The sequence below is a fragment of the Antechinus flavipes genome, chromosome 5 (assembly GCF_016432865.1).
Source record: "Antechinus flavipes isolate AdamAnt ecotype Samford, QLD, Australia chromosome 5, AdamAnt_v2, whole genome shotgun sequence".
Lineage (NCBI taxonomy): Eukaryota > Metazoa > Chordata > Mammalia > Dasyuromorphia > Dasyuridae > Antechinus > Antechinus flavipes.
Window position 1 is genome coordinate 22,060,801 of NC_067402.1, and position 23,197 is coordinate 22,083,997.

Below are 23,197 nucleotides of genomic sequence, written 5' to 3' on the forward strand. Positions count from 1 at the left end.
GTCAATACTCTGGAAATGATTTTGCTGTAGTGGTAAATCCCCCTGATCTCCTCCTTGTAGATAGACAGATTATCATCAAGCCAACAATTCTTTCTTGAAAGACTTTGCCAAATGCCCTACCGGATATATTGGTACCTTTACTGTTCTGCTTTAACAGTCTGGAAACCTTATAAAAGAATCCCAGAAATAAAGTTAGGTTTTCAGAGTTTGTTCATAGTAGACCCATGCTGGCTAAACCTGATAGAATATTCGCTTTGAAAGTCTTTCAACAGGTCTGATGTTGGATTCATCCCTTTTGTATAGAATAGATATGACATTTTATTTCTTCAAGGGTTCTGGATCCCTTTCATAGGTCTAAAAAGTCAGTCTGAATAGTATCTGAGTGTTCCCAATATCTGAGATGAGCCCAACAATACTTTATATAGTAAGTGCTGAGGGTCTCATCTGAAAAGTGATGGATAAAGAAAGCCAAAATCATACAGACAAGGTACTTTTAGAAGGTGCTTATAGCTCCCCTGGGGAGGTGTCACTGAGAAACCAAAGGCAAACCAAGAAGAGCCAGCTTGGAAGGCAATGGCAGTTTGAGACAGGACTTTCCCACAAGGGAGATCCAGGGATCAATACCAGACTCCTAGAGTCAGGAATCAGATGCACGGTGAGCAAAAAAGAGCAGGAATCTGAGGCAGGAGCTATTTAGTAACCTTAATTTGTACCCTGTTTGGTCTGGCTTTCCTTTGGTGCTGAAAGAATATGAAGATGTGATTGTTAAACCATTGCTAATATGTTATATTAGCCAAAGGGACCAGAGAGGAGCTGATACTGCTTTGGCTTTCAGAATGAGTAGAAAGGGAGATAATTCAGACTGTTGGCCAGTAGGTTTGATGTCAATTCCTGGTGGGAACAAAAGAGAGTAGCAAGCATTATTAAAGGAAGACTTGATAAAGGATGAGGGACCATCATGGAGTCACTAAGAACATGAGGAACCAGATCAAATCCTTGTCCCTTTCTGATAAGTTTCTTCAACAAGACCTGAGGGAGCCTGGCACAAAGCTACTCTAGAAAAGACTTAGGTTAGTCTAGTTTCACACCTGGTTTCTGACACAGTGATTGTAGGACCATAGGTAAGTCACTTAACTTCATAATCATCTAGGTAACTCACTAACACTATAAAATGCAAAAAAAAAAAAAAGATCCTGGCTTGTGTTAATAGATTTTTTTCTCTCTTAGGACTATGTTTTTGCCTTTCTTTGTATTCCCAGCACTCACCTAGTGGCTAGCAGTGCTTGTTGACTCACAATAATTGATTCTATCAATGACATCACAAGTCTACTCCTCTCTCTGTCACTAATGCACTAGAAAGAAATGCTATGATTTGGAACTATGCCCAAAGGCTATCCAATTGTGCATACCCTTTGATCCAGCAGTGTCTCTATTGGGTCTCTATCCCAAAGAGATCAAAAAAGGAAAAAAGGACCTACATGTGCAAGAATGTTTGTGGCTGCCCTCTTTGTGGTGGCAAGAAACTGGAAAGTGAGTGGATACCCATCAGTTGGAGAATGGCTGAAGAAATTATGATATATGTATGCTGTGAATATTATTGTTCTATAAGAAATGATCAATAGGATGATTTCAGAAAGGCCTGGAGTGCTTACAGGAACTGAGGGAAACTGAGGGAGCTAAGTGAAGTGACCAAGAGAAAATTGTACACCATAACAAGTAGATTATACAATGATCAGTTCTGATGATGTGGTTCTTTTCAACAAGGAGATGATTCAGGCGGGTTCCAATGGTCTTGTGATGAAGAGAGCCATTTGCACCCAGAGAGAGGACTGTGGGGACTGAGTATGGATCAGAACATAGTATTTTCACCTTTGTTGTTGTTAGCTTGCATCTTGTTTTCTTTCTCATTTTTTCCCTTTTTGATCTGATTTTTCTCATACAGCATAAATGTGGAAATCTGTATAGAAGAATTGCACATGTTAAACATATATTGAATTGCCATCTAGGGGTGGAGGGAAGGGAGGGAAAAATTGGAGCACAAGATTTTGCAAGAGTGAATGTTGAAGTAATCCATGCAAATATTTTGAAAATAAAAAAAAAAACTTTAATAAAAAAGAGAGAAAGAAATTCCATGAACACAACAAATGTGGAAGTCAACAAGACATCCAACAAAATCTCTTCCTACTGGGATTGATAGGGACTGCAGGATTTTAGAGTTGAGTGCATTTGGAACTGACTGCTCCCATAGCACGTTGATGAATAGTTCAATGTTGACCTGGAGGGAACTTTCTAGTGAAGTGCCCCAGGGCTCTGTCCTTGGCCTGATTCTATTCAGCCCATGAACAATGACCAGGATTAAGGGATATCTATGCATGCTCCTCAAACACTGGTGACAGAAAATTGTGTGGAATAGCCATCGAATCAGGGGATGGAAATCCTTCAAAGACTTCAACAGATTAGCCTAATGGACTGAAACAAAAAGAAATTAAAAGAGGAAAATGCAAAATTCCATATCTTGGGGTTTTTTGTTTGTTTTTTTAGTTTTTGGTTTTCAAATGAAAATGAGAGCGAGATTATTGGAAAGCATGTCCCATGAGGAAGAAAAAGTTGTATGAGTTTTAGTGCATTGCAAGCTCAGCATAAATGAATAGTGTGAGAGGTCAAAATGACCAGTGTGGATTTAGGCCAACTCTACTTTGAGTAAGGAAATAGTTCTGCTGCATTCTGGGTCCACCGGGACATAGCTGGAGTGTTCTTTCCAGTTCTGAGTGAAGTATTTAAGGAAAGAAATTGGCAAGCTAAAGTAGAGATGAAGGAAGGTGACCCGGTTGGTCAAGGGACCAGAAACCAGTTCTTTATAGGAAGGGATCTATTAAAACACCTGGGACTGTTTAGACTGAAAAAAAGAAAAGAAAAAGGCTTGGAAAATAGGGAGCAGCAGAGCAAATAGCCAGGTCATTCTGAATCTGAGATTCTGGAATTCACCCAGAAAAGGGATATTAGCCTTGTCCTGATCAGGTTCCAAAGCAGATCCAGAGGAAGAAATTTACAAGAAGGCCAATTTGCAAGAAGCACCAACATCCTATGACAGCCATCCAAATGTGGACAGGGCTGCCCTGAGGAATAGTGAGTCACTAGATGGTTTCAGATATATTTATTTTTTTCCCTGAGGTAATTGGAATTGAGTGACTTGCCCAGGATCACACAGCTAGGAAGTGTTAAGTGTCTGAGGCCACATTTGAACTCAGATCCACCTGACTTCAGGGCTGTGCTCTATCCACTGAGCCACCCGCCCCTCACTAGACGTTTTCAAGGAAACATGGTGACTACTTGATGGAGAGGTTATAGACAACACTTATGCTTTGCTAAGGTGTGTACTAGCTCCTGTTTAAGGTTCCTTCCAACGAAGCCAAAGAGCCAGCTTTTGCTTTGATATTTTCTCCAGTCCTATTTCATATTCTTCTTTTCCCCATCAATTTAACTTCATTAGCTGCATCCCCCTGACTTTTTACCCATACACTTGCTGATAGTATATGTTTAGTATTTGCCTCATTCATTCATTTATAGGATCAAATATCTAGAACCCACAGGAACCTTAAAGTTTATTGAGTCCAGTCCCCCTCATTTCACAGATGAAGAAACAAAAGCTAGCACAGGTTAAGTCATTTAGCCAAAGTACTGCAGCTCTGGAGTTTTCCATTGATTCTAGTGTCCTCTCACATCATCCTTCCTAGTCTATGCAGACTATATTCCCATCCTTATAAGAGAAGCATTCAAAAAGATTTCTGGCTTTTCTTTTCTAAAAAGTGCCTGAAGCAGTATTTGGACCCAGGTATTCCTACCTTCAAGTCCACTGCTCTATCTACTCTCCAGCCTGTATTATCTCCTTTCATAAATGTTAGTTGAATTTAATTGAATTTACATGTAAAATGGGATTTTGATCCTCTAGAATTTTTGGCTTGGGATTGCATTAAAACAGCTAAGAAAAGCGTGTTGTAAAAATGGAGAGATACATTTATACTTTCTGTCTTGAATCCTTGATAGGCAGTGAGCACTGTATATAGATTTGCCCTCTAGGTTAATGGAAACTCTGTATATTTTCTCCTTTCGCAGCCCGAGTTTGCTAACGTTTGCTTTTGGTACATTCCGCCAAGTTTAAGGAAGATGGAAGAAGGACCTGAGTTCTGGGCAAAGCTGAACCTGGTGAGTGAACTGAGTTTTATTCATTGATGGAACTGATAATTCAGTGGCCCCTGTGTGCAGGCACTATAAACAAACCTCCTTAAGGTTTGATCTTTGATTTTTTTGTGGGTGTATGTCCTAAGTACAGGAGACAACTATGCAGATCTGTGGTGACATAGGAAGAGGCTGTCATTTTAAGAAGGCTGAGGAATAACAAGCCATGCAGAATGGCGGAGATGGCATGGGGTAGGGGACACTTTTGTCGCTATTCAGGAGCTCTCTCAGTCTTGCTTTCAGCTTAAATGCTTCTTTCTTCCTAATATTCTAGCTGGGAAAATGGTGGGAACCCCAGAGTACATGCTTCTGCAACAGGTGATGAAGGAGTTGGTGGTAAATTGAGATGAAACCATGAACACTCAGGTTCCAGAGTGTTCCAAATTACAGTTCGAAGGACCTGTGTCAAACAGAGCAGAATGTTATTACAATATGCCATTTGATCTTGAAGACTTTCCAAGTCAGTCTCCTTGCTGTGGGCTCTTCCTTCCCTGTCCCCCTACTCCTGGGGATTCCTGGTCATAAAGTAGGAGAGTGTCTGGCTGCTTTCTCTCTCTGCTTTTCCCTACTCATCAAGCCTCTGTCCCTACCCACTGAACCTTTTAAATCAAAGGGAGTCAAAAACTGTTCTTTATCGAGAAAATATTGGATACCTTATCTGCCTGTCCTTTCAGGGGAAGGGAGAGAGGTCTCCAGTGATAGCATTGAAGGCAGTTAAGAAGAAAAAAGGAGGGTCTTCCTTCTCATTGGAGGATCTTTGAATAAAAACTAGATTGCAACTCTTTGAGAAGATCATGGAGGGGTTTCCATCCAGGTTCAGGTTGGACTACATTAATGGTGCATTGCTCTCAACTCTGGGATTCTGATTATAATAATAATATCTAGACTCTAAGATTTACAAAGCTCTTTTCACATATATGGTCTCATTTGGATCCTATAAAAATAAGATGAGGTAGAAGCTATTGTTATTCCCATTTTACAGAGGAAGAAACTAAGATTTAAGTCACATGGGGCTAAGAGTCTTGGCCAAATTGTGAACTTGGGTCTCCCTGACATCAAGTCCAGCATTCTGTGCACCATGGTGCCACCTAGTGGCCTACTGTGATCTTCACGGCAGCCTTCCCTTGTCACGACATACTGGCTAAATCTACTGATGGCCCCATTTGCTCTGCTCCGTTTTACTCTGAAAATGTTCCTCAGATTCGAAAGTTTATCATTTTCATTATTTATGCATGACTAATTAAGCTTCTTTCTCTTTAATATAATGGACATGGACATTATACAAATACTCTACTTACTATCAAAACTGGCGGCAGATGGTGGAGTCGAGAAACGATGAATGGCATTCACTGCATCCGTGTCTAGACAGAGCGTTCATTACCTATTTCAGGCACTTAGCACTGTCCTTGGGACTTGTCTTGCATTACTGTCGGATAATGTAGGCAGAGAAGTGCTTAAGAATACATTTCTGATGGTAAGCAACCCATAAAAAGAAATCAGAATGGGAGGAAGGGAGAATTTAATCGTGATCTTTCTGCTAACATTTTTCACTTTGATGGAAAGCTGCTGACATTTCTTGAGGAATGGGGTGTGTGTGGAAATACTTGGAGCTAAGAGAAAAATCAGTGTTGCTTTTGTTTTAAACTGAGAAATATTCCATTGTACAGAGTAGTTAGAATCTAGTCAAAAGAAGTAGAGATTGTGACATAAGTGCTTTTTAAAAAATAAGTAATCCTACAAAGAAGTCATTCTGGATATTTCTATTTTTTCCATCAGACCTTTATTTCATTGGTATAAGGAAATCCCAAAGGATGAAACTCCCTCTGCCAGGGCTGGTTGCCACTTTGTATGCAGTTTATAATCATAAAAAAGATGTCTAGGGTAGTAATGTAAACTCAAATAGAAAAATACGCTAAATTGTACTTAAAGAACCGTGTGGGCAGCATATTAACTTAAAACCACATATTAACATTATCGATGTTGTTGTATTTGTTTTTATTTTGTTAAATATTTTCCAATTACTCAGGCTAGCCTAGGACAATGATTAGGTGCCCAGGGTCAAACAGCCAGTCTATGTCAAGAACAAAAGTTGGGTCCAAGGCCAGCTTTCTATTCCCTACCTCATACAACCTCTCATAGAGGACTGATTCATAATAAAAGTATAGAATAGGACACTCAAGAAAAACAAAGGCTGCTTAGTACTCCATGAGATTGTCTTCTTCTCAAATAGAACTTTTAAAGAAACAGCTTAAGAGCCATTGATCCAATAACCATTGACTAAATACCTACTGTGATTGACATTTTGTGAACTCAATGTACTGTGAGATATACCTTGTATCCTAAGTATTTGACCAGCTGAGACCCCTATACCAGATGATGGCACAGAGAGTAAAATGTTACTCTAGAATCAGAAAGACTTGAGTTCAAATATAGAATAACTGTCTTACTCTGGATAACTCACCTTATCAGTGTCTGCCTCCATTTTCTCATCTGTAAAATGGGGATAAAAATAGTAACTAACAGGGTTATTGGGAGGCATTACAAATTGCAAAAAAAAGTTTTGTAAGACTTAAAAGGTGCTATATAATTGTTCAATAACCTACTAAAGTTATTCATTCTGTCAGTTGGGAAATATTTATCTTCTTTTTTAAAAACCTTGGTTTCCTATTTCTTTTTCCAGTAGCATTCATTCATTGAACAGCCATTTACTAAGCATTATTTTCAATAAGGAGCTGTACTGAGAGCTCTGTATGAGAGATCCACAGATGAAGAAATACAATCATTGGTCTCAAATTGCTGACAGGCCAGTAAGAAGATGTGACATGTATTGGAATAAATACAAGACATCCCAAGTTGGACTATAATTTTAAGGGATTATAGTTATATTAACATGACTTTAATATAACTATATCTTTTACATATAGCTATATTAAAGCTTTACTAGCTAAAAACTCTTCAGACGTTTGGGACAATATAAACTACAAGGTAGGATTTGATTGGTAACAGAAGGAGATACAACTCCCCACAGAAGTTCAAAGGGGGAAAAGCCTATAGTGTCATTTCATTCAATTTAATAAGCATTTATTAAGCAATTAACCATCAGTCAGACACTATATTAGGCACTGAGGATACAAACACATTAATAACCTCAAGGAGATGAAGAGAGAGAGCATTCCAACTGCTGAGGTAAGGAGGCGGGAGGTGGAATGTAGTGGGCTTTGGGAATATCAATATGGTAGTTGTATAGAATAAGGACTGCCAAAGGGAGTTAGAAAATAGGAGACCATGTAGGAAGCTGTTGCCTTAGTCCAGATGAGGGTCTAAGCCAGGATGGTTGCTGTGTGAATTCCCTTTTTTAAGAAAATACAATGAGACATGGTAACTGATGGGATGGCAGGGAGATGCAAGATGGTTAGGAAAGATAAAAGGAAACTACATGGCTTGAAATTTGGGAGCCTATGGGAAAGTTAGGTCTTCAAATCTTGGTTTGTAAAAGAAGAATGAGTTATATTTTGGACATGTTAAATTTGAGATACATTGAAAATATCTAACATATTATTGCTTTGTCTTTTCTTTCTATTTTTGGTTTATTAGAATGTAAGCTTGTTGATAGTGAACACCATTTTGTTTTCCTAGATTTTGTATCTCCATTTCTTAGCATGATACCTTAGTACATAGTAAATGTTTAATAATGACCCTATCTAGATTTGGGATTTGTATGTATATGGGTGATAAGTGACCTCATAAGAGGTGATGGATGAAGCCAACTAGTAAAGACTAATTACGTGGATTCATGGATGCTCATTGATAGGGCACAGCACACGAATGCTGGTCCAACTAAGGTGAGAAAAAAAGCACTTCTCTAGGCAAAAAGAGAATTATGAATAGATAGTGCCATAAAAGCCCAGGGAGAAGAGAATATTTAGGCAGTAAAGTTAGAAGGTGCAAATGCTTCCAAAAGATCAGAAAGGAGGAAGACTGAACAAGGCTGCTGGATCTGGCATTTAAGAGACCACCGGTTAACACTGAAAGAGATTGTCAAGCTAGTGACAAGTTAAAACACTAATTGAAGCTGGGTTTAGAAGACTGGGAGGAAAGAAATAAGAGAAGAATGAGGGGAAATAAATTTTTTAAGAGTTTGGCTATCAAAGGAAGAAGAAATAAAAGATCATAGCTTGAGCCTGAAGTGAAGGATTTTTTAAATGATTAAAAATAGAGACATAGATATATTTGTAGGCTGCAGGGAAGGAGCCAGTAGATAAAGGAAGAATGGAGATTTGAGAGTGAAAGAGGGTGAGTGAAGGGAGGACACAGAAAGTGCTAGACTCAAGGGCACAAGTTGTAGGATTGAACTTGGGAAAGAGAAGGACCACTGCTTTGTCAAAGACTAGAGTGAAAGAAAAGAGAATATAAGATAATATGCTAAAAGTTTTGAGGTATAGAATTGAGAAGAAGAGATAGTTTGTACTGTATAGTTTATATCCTTTCAGTATGTTTTTTGATGACATCTTCTCCTGAGAGAAGCCGGGTGTCACAATGGATAGAGCTCAAAAAGGCCTGTGTTCAGATCTGATCTCAGACACTTTTTAGCTGTGTGATCCTGAACAAATCACTTTATCCTGTTTGCCTCAGTTCCTTCATCTGTAAAATGAAGTGGAAAAGGAAGTGGCAAATTGCTCCAGTATCTTTTCCAAGAAAACCCTATGGCATGGCTATGGTCAACAGGTTGTGAAAAGTCGGGCATAACTGAAATGATTGAACAACTATAAATCTCCTAAGAGGGAAGAGAGAGAAGCTAAAAGAAAGAAGGAAAGGTCTAAAAAATCTATTGTAAGGAGCATGGGGTGCAGCCAACATATGGATTGATACTTGAATAAAGGCAAAGATGGCATAGTTGCAAAGGTTGTACAAGTCAAAAGTCTGAGAGGGAGAGATAACACATGGATGCCAGAGCCAGCATTCAAAGAGATTTTGAGAGGCTAGAGAATTTGGCTTGAATTTAATAACATGAAATAGGATGGGGATGTATGGATACAGAGCCAAATTTCCAAGAAAATGATGGAGGAAGCTTGGCTAGTCCCCATCTTGTCTGAAAAAATTCTGATGTTTTTTAAAGAGAAATTAAAACATCTTATGAGTCAACAGTGCAAGATGGTAACCATAAAAGCTAAAAAAAATTAATTATAAAATTAATTATTTAAAAAATAATAATTTAATAATAAAATTTAGAGAGGCTATTTAGAGAGGCTTTTTGGGAGAGGATGGAGAGTTGATCTCAGAGACAGGAACCTCCAGTGTCACCTTTGACATACACTAGATATGTGACCCTGGGAAATGAGGCCTCTCAAGTCTCTGAAAATTGCTCTGAGACTACAAGTTAGAGAGAAGGAATCAACCTGCAATAGGTGAGGGACTGACTTCACCCAGGTCTGTATCAGTGAAGTCAAAGGAACATTTCTAATTAAGTTCTAATTAAGATAGCTGTTGTGTCCAGACCCAGGGAGCTGCTTACTTCACTGTACATGGATTTGGTCAGACTAAATCCAAAGGGTTCTGTTCAGTACTGGATCTTCCCTTTTAGATAGGTGCATTGATAGGTTAAGGAACAGCTAGAACAAAATGGCTAGGGAGCACTGCAGCACACAGAGCACTGAGATGGGAGTCAGGAGGAATCATCTTCAGGCTTTCAAATCCAGCCTGACGCTAGCTGTGTAACCCTGTGTATCACTCTGTCTGCCTCAGTTTCCTCATCTATAAAATGAGCTGGAAAATGAAATGACAAAATACTGCAATATCTCTGCCAAGAAAACCCCAAATGGGATCATGGAGAATTGGACATGATTGATATGACTGAACAACAGCAAAGAACAATGCAACAAGAATAGTTAAAGGGCCTTGAGATCGTAGTGGTAGTGGTGGTGGTGGTAGTAGTAGTAGTAGTAGTAGTAGTAGTAGTAATAGTAATAGTCACCATTGTCATAGTAGTAGTAGTTAATTTTGATATAATGTTTTAAGTTCTGCAAAATGCTGTATATGTTATCTCATTGGATCCATTAAAAAAGCCCTGAGAAATAGGTATTATTATTATGCCATTTTACAAATGAGAAAACTGAGTCAGGGGTTAAGAAACTTGCCCAGAATCATACAACTAGTGAGTGTCTGAGTCTGGATTTGAACTCAGATCTTCCTGACCCCAAATCTAGTACTTTTAGCTGCTGTACCATGGTAAGATTGGAGAAAAAATGATTTAATGGGAGTATGCCAATTGCCTCCATGCATCTGAAAGATTGACACAACAAGGAAGGGAAAAGAATTTATTAGCTTCATAAAATGGAACTGGGGGCAAAAGTTTAGATTTACTTTCAGGAAAAATATCTTAAAGATTAGTATTAGCCAAAAGTAAAATGGGTTGCTTGGGGTGATGGTGGGTGAACCTTTGTCGGAGGCCAGATGCCCATTTCTAGTGGAAGCTGTCAGGGGAACCTCGATCAGGTACAGGTGGGATTTAGGGGTTTCTGAAGTTCTTGACAACACTGAGTATCTGTCCTGTGATGATTGGGATACTTTGCGATAATCAATAGGGAACAGAGATAACCCCACCCCAAACTTGGGTCTTAGCTGATTTTATTCTGTACAAGTTTTTAGCAGAAAGCGTTATTAAATCTACCAAAATCTACTGGCTGGGTCATATTTTCAAACAAGATCGACAATATAAGTGTTTCTTTTAGCTCATATATTCTTAATTTTTTTCTTAATACTTCATCAGTGTATGCATACATGCATGTATGTGTGCTTTTGTATGTGTCTACACATGTGTGCACACATGTGGGATGGAGATATATTGCCGCAGTTTATGTCAACGGCATTCCTTCCTAGCCCGTGAGAGCCCACGTATGTGATTTATAGCTTGGAGCCTGCTAAAATACCCTTGAAATTTATTTGGGGGTTTATCTTGGATTGAGGAGCTCAAAGAAATAAATAAACTGAAAGAACACTTTGGTTCTCTGATGTAGACTTGTGTCTTGCAGAACTGTCAGCTCTTGTAACCCACAGTATAATGAATGCTCTCGGTGACCGTGGGCAAGACGAGCGAGGGGGAATTTATCTCCGACTGTGCAGAGGGAGATGGCACCAGGTGGCTCTTGAGAATACTCAGAAAATATGTTGGGTTAGGGCATTCAACACCGATCAGGCATGTGACAATCACATGCATTGTTTTCTTCCTTCCCTACCAGCCCTGTGCTCCAAGCATTCATTATACTCTTGCTCTAAAAACAAACTTATAAAACCTAATTCTTCCAATCCAGCTTAAATCTATTTAGCACTTTATTATGTACTTTCTATGTGCCAGGGAGTGTGCTAGAATTTAGGGAGGAGGAGGAGGAGAAGGAGGAGGAAGAGGAGGAACAAGAGAAGGAGGAGGAGAATTGCAGTTATAAAGTACTTTGTGGTTTGGGAAGTGCTTTACAAATATCTCATTTGATCCTCACAGCCACCCTATAATTTAAGTGCCATTATTATTCTCCATCAAACGGTTGGAAAAAATGGAAGCTGAGAGTTTAAGTGAATTGTCCTGGGCCATACAACCCCTAGTAAGTACCTGAGGCAATTTATAAACTTGGAGCTCCAAGCCTACCTCTCTATCTGCTACTTAACTGATTCACTAAAGACAATACCTGCCCTTCAGGAGGCTGTGATGGTTGTCCAGTCATATTCAATTATGTCTAACTTTTCATGACCTTTTTGGGATTTTCTTGACAGAGATACTGGAGTGGCTGGCAATTTTCTTCTTCAGTTCATTTTACAAATGAAAAAAATGGAGGTAAATAGGATTAAGTGACTTGCCCAGGGTCACACTGCACCTAAGTGAGAATGCTGTAGTTCTAGAATTCCAAGTGCTTGTGTTATTAGCAATTAAGATCCCTCGGGAGATATGTGTACTTCCTTCCACTTATTAAAGATGATGCAATCCATAGAAGATTCAAGTCCCCACTTTGCCATTTAATACTAGTATGGCCTTAGGCAAGTCATTTCAATTCTTAGTTTCCTCATGTGTAAAATGAGGGATTGGGCAGGATAATGTCTTAATCCAGATCCAGGTCTGTGATTCTCTGACTTACTGTATCACTGCCTTAATATGTCACTGTTGTTATTGATGCAATAGATACTTTCTAACATCCAAGCCAACTCCCTTAAAATGTATATTCTTGAAAAATTGTTTATGAATTGGCAATATAAAAGGTATGTACCCTTTAATTTTGATGACATGATATTTAATATTGATGGTTATAATTGACCAGATTTTTGTTACCTCTTCGTGTTGATTTTGATGACGTTTTTCTATATTTTATATAAATATCTGTATTTCCACATCATACAAGTATTCATGTTTACATATTTTATATGATTATATATGGGTTGTTTTTGTACTGGTTTCTTTAATCATTATTACTTCATAGGAGTCTTTCTATACTTCTCTGAATTCTTTATGTCTGTCTTTATGATGCAATAATATTTGATTATCTTTATATACCATCATCTGTGCAATAACTAACTTTGGGATCCAACTATTTTGTGTCTGTAAATAATTCTGCTACGAATCCCTTTATACATACTATTCTTTCTTTGCTATCAGTTTCTTTCTGCCAGTTGTGAAATATTTGATTATCTTTAATAATTAATTATTTGATTTAATTAATAATTAAATATTTGATTATCTTTATATAGCATCATCTGTGTAATGACTAACTTTGGGGTCCCTATTTTGTGTCTGTGAATAATTCTGCTATGAATCCCTTTGTACATAATATTCTTTCCTTGCTATCGGTTTCTTTCTGGAAAATTTCTGAGTTAATGATTAAAAACATGGAAATTCCATATTGTTTTTCAGAAGGTTTGAACTCACTTCTCCACCATACACCTCTTCCCAACACACCCAACTATCCTTATGCTTCACTTTGCTTCTTAGCCCTTTACTCACTCTACAATCTCTCCCTCAGAGAACACATCCATTGTTATAGTTTTAAGTATTATCATTAAGTAAATAAAGGCAAGTATATATATTCTCCTTATCTCTCACCAGAGTTTCAGTCTTGGATTTCCAACTGACTTGTGGCCATTTCTATTTCCACCTTAAATTCAGTATTTTCCAAAATAAATTAATCTCACACAAAACCTCAAACTGCTATCTTTCCTTATGCCCTTCCTTCTTCTAATAGTAGAATTAAGTGACACATTTTGTGTACACATGAGCTTTGTTCCTCTCACCTAGAGGCAGTCAAATGTCACAGCAGATAGAATAATAGGCTGGAGTCAGGAGGACCCTTACTAGCCAGATGACCCTGAGGAAGTGAAGGTGAAGAGGGAGTACATTTCAGGTCAGAGGCAGTCAATACAAAGCATGGAGCCTGGAGATAGAATGTCATAGTAAGAAAGGGCGGCCAAAGCTGTGCGGGCCAACCCTTACACACCTGACAAGAATCCCTGTTACATTCTTCCTTTGCTTGAAAACTTCCCTATGAGGTGAGATCCTACTGCCTGCTAATCTATTCCATCTAATTGTCTCTCAAGGCTTCTGTGGTCTAGAAGAGGGAATTAGATAATAACTTGGAGAAGTACAAAACCCAATGTCATTTAAGGATGTTAGTTTAACATTCTTTCCCTCTTCCCCCATTGGACTTGCCATTGTAATTGTCTTTCGAAAATCAGCAGTATCCATCACGGGGGCAAATCCACTCCATCTCTGATTCACTCTCAGGAACAGAAAATATAACAAGAGGGGCATCTAGATGGTGTAGTGGATAGAACACTACCTCTAAAGTCAGGAGGACCTGAGTTCAAATCTGGTCTCAGACATGTAATACTTCCTAATTATGTGACTCTGGGCAAGAAACTTAATCCAATTGCCTCAGCAAAAAAATAAAAATAAATAAATAAAAATGAAACTGTTAACAACTGTCAATTATTTCCAGTACTTCTCTTTCTTATCCTTTCCTCTTTCTCTTCTTGTCAAAAATACTCTGTTTTTAGCTTCATCCAGTCTGCTAAGTCCTTACAACATTGTACCATGCCAGAGAATGGCTTTCTGAGGGTTTTCAATATGGCGGCTGAGTTTTCTTTTCCTCTTGGCCATCCCAAACTCATGGGATCCTTTTTGTTCATTCCAAGGCTTATGGGCATCAATATGGAATATAGTAAAGGGGGGAGAAAGAGAAACAAAGATAGAGAGATGGAAAAGAGAGGAGAAGAGGGAGAGAGACGAGACAGAGAGACAAAGAGATACATTCACACACAGACACACACACACACACATACACACACACACACACACACACAGAGAGAGAGAGAGAGAGAGAGAGAGAGACAGAGAGAGAGAGGGAGGGAGCTAAAGATATAGAGAATCTAATTGAGGATTCCATTAGTTTTCTCTGCCCTACCATTATTCAGTGTTCTGATGCATAAGATTTTCTTCTTTTCCATTGGCATTTCATAAGTAGGTCTGTATTATTCCTCTATAATTTACATTCTTGAAGTAATTAACAATTTGTCTTCTAAGGTTTAAACATGGTCATTTCTGCTTTTTAAAATATTTTTTATTTTATTTTTTGCTGACCTGCAGATTTGTGACTAATTCTGGTCATTTATAAGAGCAGGCTCTTTTCTTTTCAACAGTAGGGAAAGAATAAATCTCATCGAATCCACTTGATGGGCTTGTTGTTTTATTATATATTCAGCAGTATAGCTTGAAGCGATATTCTAAATATCTTTAGGGAAAATTTAGTGCTGTTCATGAAAAGTGCCTGATTAAGTGCCCTGGGTCCCAAAGCTGCACAATTCAGGTTCCGCATGTTATTTCACTCAAGTCATCCTGCCCTGCCTGATTCACACATGACTGCCTGTATGCTGGGACACAACTTTGTCCATTCTTGGCCATGCCCAATTCTCATCCCATTCCTCCATCTTTTAACAATGAAAATGACTGATACTTTGCGATCTTTTTGAGGTTTACAGCTTTTACATTTATCACAGGAGTCTGGTGAAGTAAAGATTTCAGGGATTATGATTCCCTCATTTTACAGGTGAGGAACCTGAGGCTAAGAGAGAGTCAGTCAGAATTTGCCTAAAATCCGATTTGCTCGAGATTTACATCCATGCATCTTTTCATTCTTATTCTTGGGTTTTATATTTTTATTCTATGCTGAGTTTCTGTGTTGCTTGTAATTGTGGCTATGCTGTTTTGACTAACTATATGCTTTCAAGATTGGAGTATTGATTGACCCAAGTTCAAACACAAGCCAGCAACTACTTAGTTGCATATGGTTTCGGCGATGGTTTTATATCTGCTGGGGCAACTGGCCTTGATGAAAACGATTTGATTAAAACAAATTTATGTAATAAAATGTCCTCATGATTTAGAAAGTGCTAGTACATTGCAGAGAATTCCATTTTCTAGGGAAAATACACCCTCTAAAAGATATACTGAAAGAGTGAAGGTAAGAGGGTTACTTCCATTTTGATGGTACATGAGGTACTACATCTGGTATATTTTCCCAATGAATTTTCTTTTTTTTTCTTTTTTTTTCCAATGAATTTTCTGTCATCTGTAACAGTCCATTCTCCCAGTCCAACAGAGTTTAAATAGAAAGAGTTAAAAAAAAGTTGCTTAAACAAAGGTATTTTGAAAACTGTGCTTTGAAAACTGATGGATTGGTAGGCTCATTGGTGTGGATACCACCAGTAACACGTCAATTTATCCACATCTTCTTCTCTACAATTCCCATCCATATCATTTCAGAACCCTACTCCAATTCCCAACACTCCCCTCCACAATTCATTACAAGCCTGTCTTTTAAACATTAGCATTTGGGCTATTACATTATACCTGGTTTATTTTTTTTTTAAGATTATATCCTAGAACTGCTTTTTCTTATCCTTTTATTGACTATGAGGGCTATACTCCCGGGCAGGGATCCTCAAACTTTTTAAATAGGGAGCCAGTTCACTGTCCCTCAGACTGTTGGAGGGTCGGACTATAGTAAAACAAAAACTTTGTTTTGTGGGCCTTTAAAAAAAGAAACTTCATAGCCCTGGGAGAGGGGGATAAACGTCTTCAGCAGCCACATCTGGCCGTGGGCCGGGCCGTAGTTTGAGGACCTGTAGGATATGTAATGATCACCTAATTAAAAACACCTATTCTCATGCATTTAAGTTCACCAATATCCAAGATGTTGGTTTAATCTTTCCATTTCCTATTTGACCACATCCAGTTTATCTTAGTTCAAAGATCTTAGATTGCAGGTTTCCAAGCAGTATTGATCTTTACAGTATTGGATTTTCCTTTTATCATCAGACACATCTGTAGCTGAGCTTTCTTTGGGCTTTGGCCCAAATGCTTCATTAGTACTAGAACTACTTGTCAGTATCCTTTGCTCTTCTCCAGTGGTGTATTGGACCTGAGGGGCTCATCTTTTGATGTCATATTTAACTGTCATGATGTTTTCTTGGTAAAGATACTAGAGTGGTTTGCCATATCCCCATGCCTTTTGTCAGAACTCTCTACTATGACCTGTCCATCTTGGGTAATCCTGTAGGATAGGATAGCTCATTTTTCATTTCATTAAGCTATACAACATCTTCTGTCACAACAAGGCTGTGGTCCAGGTCCAAGTCCCATCACTTCTTAGCAAGTGAATGGAGAAGAAATAGAAGCAGAATCAGATTGTATGTTCTTGGGTTCAAAGATCACGTTAGATAGAGATTGCAGCTATGAAATTAAAAGACGCTTGCTTTTTGGAAGGAAAGCTATGATAAATCTAGACAGTATGTTAAAAAGCAGAGACTTCACTCAGCTATGAAAGATCTGTATAGTCAAAGCTATGGTTTTTCCAATAGCAATATGTGGCTGTGAGACTTGGGCTGTAAGAAAAGCTGAACATTGCTGAATCGATGCTTTCAAACTGTACTGCTGGAGAAGACTTTGGGGATTTCCTTAGACAGCAAGTAGATCAAATCAGTCAATACTTAAGGAAGTTAATTTAGACCATTCATTGAAAGGACAAATACTGAAGCTGAAGCTTAAATAATTTGGCCACATATTGAGAAAACAGGACTCATTGGAAAAGACTGTGTTGTTGGGAAAGATTGAAGGCAAAAGGAAGGGAGGATGACAGAGGATGATATGGGTGATAATGTCATGGAAAAAATGAAATTTAACAGAATCCAATAGGTAATGAGAACAGAAGGGTTGGCATGCTGTGGTCCATGGGATCATGAAGAGTCTGATGAACAATTGAACAAAAACACCCTTTCAAATATGATACAAATTGGCTAGTGTCATTGCCCACTTTCATATGTCCCTAATGCCTTTGATGATGTTTTCTTGCATGCAGCTAATCATTATTAATAACTCTGCCATTTGCTACCTCTGTAAATTTGGACAAGTCAATGTAGAGGTTTAACTAAATAACTTAAGTTTCTTCCATCTCCAAAATTCTATGATCTTATGCTTTTATAGCTATGAAGAAACATACACAATCATTCATTAGTCATAATCCTAGCTTAATTGACCTTGCTCAAAAATTCAGTGTTCTTTCCTCCCTTCTCTCCTTTCCTCCTTCTTTCCTTTCCTCCCTCCCTTCCTCTCTTCCTTCTTTCCTTCCTTCCACTTCTTTCCCCTCTTTCACTTTTCCTTCCTTCCTCTATTTTTGAGCACTTAGTATGTACTTCTAGGAAGCCCAGGCATTTCCCACTCAACTTGGTTCACTGAGGCAATGCCAGCAGAACCCCAGCTTTGACAGGTTCTACAAGATGCAAATACTCTTGAGTCTAATCTTAGCTGCAAAGTGCATCCTCTGTGGATCTTTCTAGCTGAGTTCTGTGAAGTTTGTCAAAGGGCTGGCCAGAAGAGGATGGATTTTTTTCATAGCAGTTTTAAAAGATTGATCACCAAGTCAGGGAGAGGGTGGGATCAGCACTAGGAAGAGTATTCTCACATAGAAACAACATAATATACAAGAAAAAGCATTTGATTTACAAACAGAGTGTCTGAATCAAACTTCTATCTCTCCCATTTACTACCTTGGCCAAGACATTATATTTTTTCTGGACTTCAGTGTCTTTATCCACAAAATAAGAGAAACTGGTTAAACCCTGAAAAGCCCTTTAAAGCTACAAATGCTTATTTATTGATTAACTCCTACCAATCATCAAATATTATTTAAATACATACTATATGTCAGGAACAGTTCTAAAGCCTGGTATTAAAAAAAAAGCAAAATAGGTTTTGTCTTCAAGGAGCTTATATTGCATAACATATGTATGTTTATACAATAGAGCAGATTAAAGGATCCCTTAGAATTGATGGCATTAGTGGCTGAAAGGATTGGAAAAATTCTTATGAAGAAATCTGATGTTGAAGGAGTTTAAGATTTAAGAGTGATGCGGAAGAGCTTCCCAGACATTGGGAACAGTCAGTGCAAAGCAGCTAACTAAATTCAACCACAATCCAGATCCTAGAGATCCTAGAACATTCTCCTTTCTTCCTCACTGAGCTCAGTTCTACCTCACAATTTGTGTTTCCTCCCTCTCTCCTGTGCTCATCTAAGGAGACTTCAGAATACATATTGATGCTCCTTAAGATGCCCTAACTTCTTCACTCCTCCATCTACTCAGTTGCCATGCTCTGTTCCACTTCCTCACCTCAGCTGCCCACAGAATTGGTTGTAACCTTCCCATCACCAACAAGGGCACCACTTGGAAACTGCTTTATTTGATCATAATATTTTGGCATTCTTTTTTTTTTTTCCTAAGCATCATTAATCCTCACACTGTTCTCTGTCCTCACCATCACCACCATTGCTTCTCCTTTTAGAATATAAGCTCTCTGTGGGCAGAAACTGTCTTGTCTTTTGGATTTCCTGTCTCTCTAGCATTCAGCACTATAGCACATGGTAAGAACTTTATGCTCTCTCAACCAACCATCCATCCATTTATTCCTGGCCAAATCCTCTGATCTTATGATCCTATCAGATCTTGTGATCACCACCATTGCTTCTCATTTTAGAATGTAAGCTCTCTACTGCAACATATCTAACATATATAGGACTGCTTGCCATCTAGGGGAGGGGGTGGAGGGAAGGAGGGGAAAAATTGGAACAGAAGCGAGTGCAAGGGATAATGTTGGAAAAAAAATTACTCTCACATGGATTCTGTCAATATAAAGTTATTATAAAATAAAATAAAATATAAAAAATTTTAAAAAATAGAATGTAAGCTCTCTGTGGACAGAATCTGTCTTCTTTTGCATTTCTATATCCCTACATTCAGCACTATAGCACATGGTAAGAATTTCACAATTTCTCATTCATCCATCCAGTCATTCCTGATCCTAATCCTGATTTTATGATCCTACCTTGGGATTCAATGTTCCTTTGCAAGGACTCTTGTGTAGACAGAACAAAGAGCATAAACACCCCGAGGTCAGGTCCATTTCTCTTGGTGGAGCCCACAGCATGCGGTGTTGTGCCTGCCCATGGCACTCATGTTCTCCCCAGCTGCCGCCTGGCTATTCTGCCAGGGAAGCTAAGCAGACACCGACTGTCTCTCTGTCCTTGAGAACCATCCATGTGTCTTCAAGCATGTAATCAGAAGATTGTAATTACCACCAACTGGGACATTCCTGGGGACTTTGGCTAATATGTGACATTGTGCAACAAGGCAAGGGGGAGAGCTTTTCTACACTGGGCTGGATCAGGTTTTTCACCTCCATTTCGGAGTCCCTTTGTTAGTGCCAATCACACCCCCTGGTGGCGTTTTTTTGGTCCTTTCCAGCTTTGAGCTGTAAAATGCCTTGAAACTGAACAGGGAGACTGGGGTGGGAAGCCACAGTCTCACCCCGGCCAGCAGGGCTGAGTCAGCCAGAGAAAGGACCCCTTAGTGGGGAATTGGGGGTCATGAGAGATTCAGAGAACTCGAGCTACATGTTTGCATGGCTTAGACAGGGATTTATTCTCAGTTTAAAAAAAGACTGCAAATACTTCGGTCTCTTCAGCTGCATCTCTCCAAGACAGAATAACTGTCAGTGGAATCATCTTAAATAAAGCATCCCGTGTGTGTGTGTGTGTGTGTGTGTGTGAGTGTGTGCATTGTGTGTCTATACATGCAGAGCTTTCAGTAGATAAAATTTTGAAGCAGAAGATATCCATGTTGTGTCATTATTTTCACATTCTCCCCTCATTCTTTCCACCATCTTTATTACTCCAGATGTTGGGTAATTTCTGCACCCCGATTTGGGCCCCCATCTGGCCCACCCCACCCCACCCCCACAGACAATGCTATATGCTGCTGACCATTCACATCTTCTGAAAAGTTCTATGTCCCTGTTTGATAGGAAAGTCAATTTTTCAGATTGAATCTAGTGCTGGTCTTGAAGTTGGAGAGATTTGAGTTCAAATCCTCCCTTAAATACTCAGGAGCTATGTAACCCTGAAGGTAACTTAACCTCTTTGTGCCTCGGTCCTTTCAACCATAAAAGGAGAGGCTTGAACTTCTGACTTTCCAACTTTATTATCCTATAATAAAGGTACTCATGTAAATATTTTTGGTTTGGAGGGGGAATTGTTTGAAGGAGAACTAGACATGCAATTTCCTAAATATAGGGAACTTCCAATGAGGGAATACCCTTTATCAGTGTCGAGTGGGGTCTGCAACTTAGAGGCTAAGGGAGTTATTTCGGGGTTTTTGAGACCCTAAGTGAATTGTCTTGGATTCCCCAGACATTATGTGTTAAAGGCAATTCCCTACCCACCACACCACCCTGCCTTGAAGGAGTTAGTCAATACCAAACAGTTAATGATAGCTCTCCTGGATAATATATTTGCATGCTTAAAAGGGCCTAATAGAATCATGTAATTCCTCAACCCAAAGAATGAGAATAAGAATAAGAATTTTAGGCACTATGTAGAAGTCTGGTAAGAAAAATATAGAAGGGGCTAGGGAGCACAGTAGATAGATAGAATGCTGGACCTGAAATCAAGGAGATTTATCTTTCTGACTTCAAACCTGGATTAGACACTTACTAGCTATGTGTCCCTGGACAAGTTCCTTAACCCTCTTAGTTTTAGTTTTCTCATCTGTAAAATGAGATGGAGAAGAAAATGGCAAACCACTCTAATATCTTTGCCAAAAATATCATAACTGAATAGCAACAATGCATATAAAGAATGAACACAAAGTAGTGAGGAGCCAGTAGTAATAGTTCTTGATGTTATTAGTATGTTGAAAAAACCTTTTATGATGAATCAATAATGCAAATTATTATAATGATAATCTTTCAATACCTGAAGAAGCCATGAGTCTGGTTCAGATGAAGAGCATAACTTCTTGAGAATGTTATAAATAGTCTTCAAAAAAGTCCATCCTGCTTGATCCATATAGAAGAGAAGGGGTGTGTGTTTATATACTTGTATATACAGCTAAAATTGGCATAATTTCTCAATTCCCTTCTCTCCATTTATTGACACTAGGGTGTAAAGCAAAAGTTTACTTCCAGGACTTTGAGGTCTGGGTTCAATTGACTAAATCTCCTCTGATTGGTTTGTTTCTTATCAATATTTTGACTATGTCTTGTGTTCCACATCATGCGGGGGAACAAGAGAAGTAATAGCTCAGCCCTGAAGGTCCAAAGGGGGATAATACAACAATGCAAAGTCTTTGAGATTTTGTCAATTGCCAAATGATCTGTTTATCCCCCAAACTGAGAGATTGCTTCTCCATTTGATAGACTCTTTTGGTCAACTTAGTTATGGGTGAGACAGAATTATGCTAGAGTGTAACACTGTCCGTGACAAATATAGGAAATAGAAATATTTGATTATTTGAAGAAAATCAAACAAGGAATTCCTGTTCTCACATGCTTCTGTGCCTTATAAGATAATTTAGAGATCACAGGGACTCCAAATCAAGCTCAAATCATTAAGAAACTGAGACGGAGAGAGGTTAAATGACTGCAAAAGTATCTGAGGCAGAATTTGGAGTTGGATTTCCTGATTCCCAAGCTAGTCTTCTATTCATTATGTCTCCTGGTTGCCTTCATGGAATTTTTCCAATTGTAATGCAGTTGGCCAAATTGATCATGGCATCATTACATATATATATATATATATATATATATATATATATATATATATATATATATATATATATATATATATGTGTGTGTGTGTGTGTGTGTGTGTATTATTGCATAATACATATATATTCAATATTGTATATATGATATATATCATATATGTATATGAAAAATTGGCTTTATACAGGCTAAAGGGAAAGATAAATTTCACTTGACAGTCTCTCAAATACTTGAAGACAACTATCATGCTCCACATCCCCAATTACTTTAAATGATTCTCATGTGGCACTTTATCCAGGTCTTTTATAATCCTACTTGGCTTTCTTTGATGACTTCTAGTTTTTTTTTTTCCTAATCCTTTGCTGCTATTGTTGTACCATCTGACCCTGAATTCATCCCAAGGTCCTTTCTAATTCATTTTGGATCTTTCTTGGAATCAGATCATCTTGGAACTTGTCTATGGTTCTAAGATTGAGTTAAGATGAATGGATGAATTCAAGTAACCTAAACACAGAATTTTAGAGTTGGGACAAATCTATAATTAAACAAGAATCCTCTCTCCAATATACTTAACACATGGTCATCTAGGTTTTGCTTGCAGGCCTCTTGGGAGCTAATCCCATTTCCCCCCAAGTCTCATTTCCACTTCTGCAGAACTCTTTATGTCAGGTGGTTTTTCCTTACTGAGGAGCAAAAAGCTTCCTTGCTTCCACCAATTATTCTTTGTTCTGTCCTCTGGGCCCAGACCAAACAAGACTAATCCCTCTTTCTGATGACAGCCTTTCAAATGCTTGAAGACAGCTATCATGTCCCCTCTGAGTCTTCTCTAGTTCA

General features: G+C 38.5%; 1 protein-coding gene across 1 annotated transcript in view; it reads left to right on the top strand.

Annotated features, from left to right (window-relative positions):
• GADL1 (glutamate decarboxylase like 1) overlaps positions 1 to 23,197 on the top strand; it is a 205,905-nt gene that overhangs the window by 121,354 nt on the left and 61,354 nt on the right. Inside the window, exon 14 of the mRNA XM_051961454.1 lies at positions 4,114 to 4,203. Coding sequence (XP_051817414.1) covers positions 4,114 to 4,203 — 90 coding nt within the window. The remainder of the gene's footprint in view (positions 1 to 4,113; positions 4,204 to 23,197) is intronic.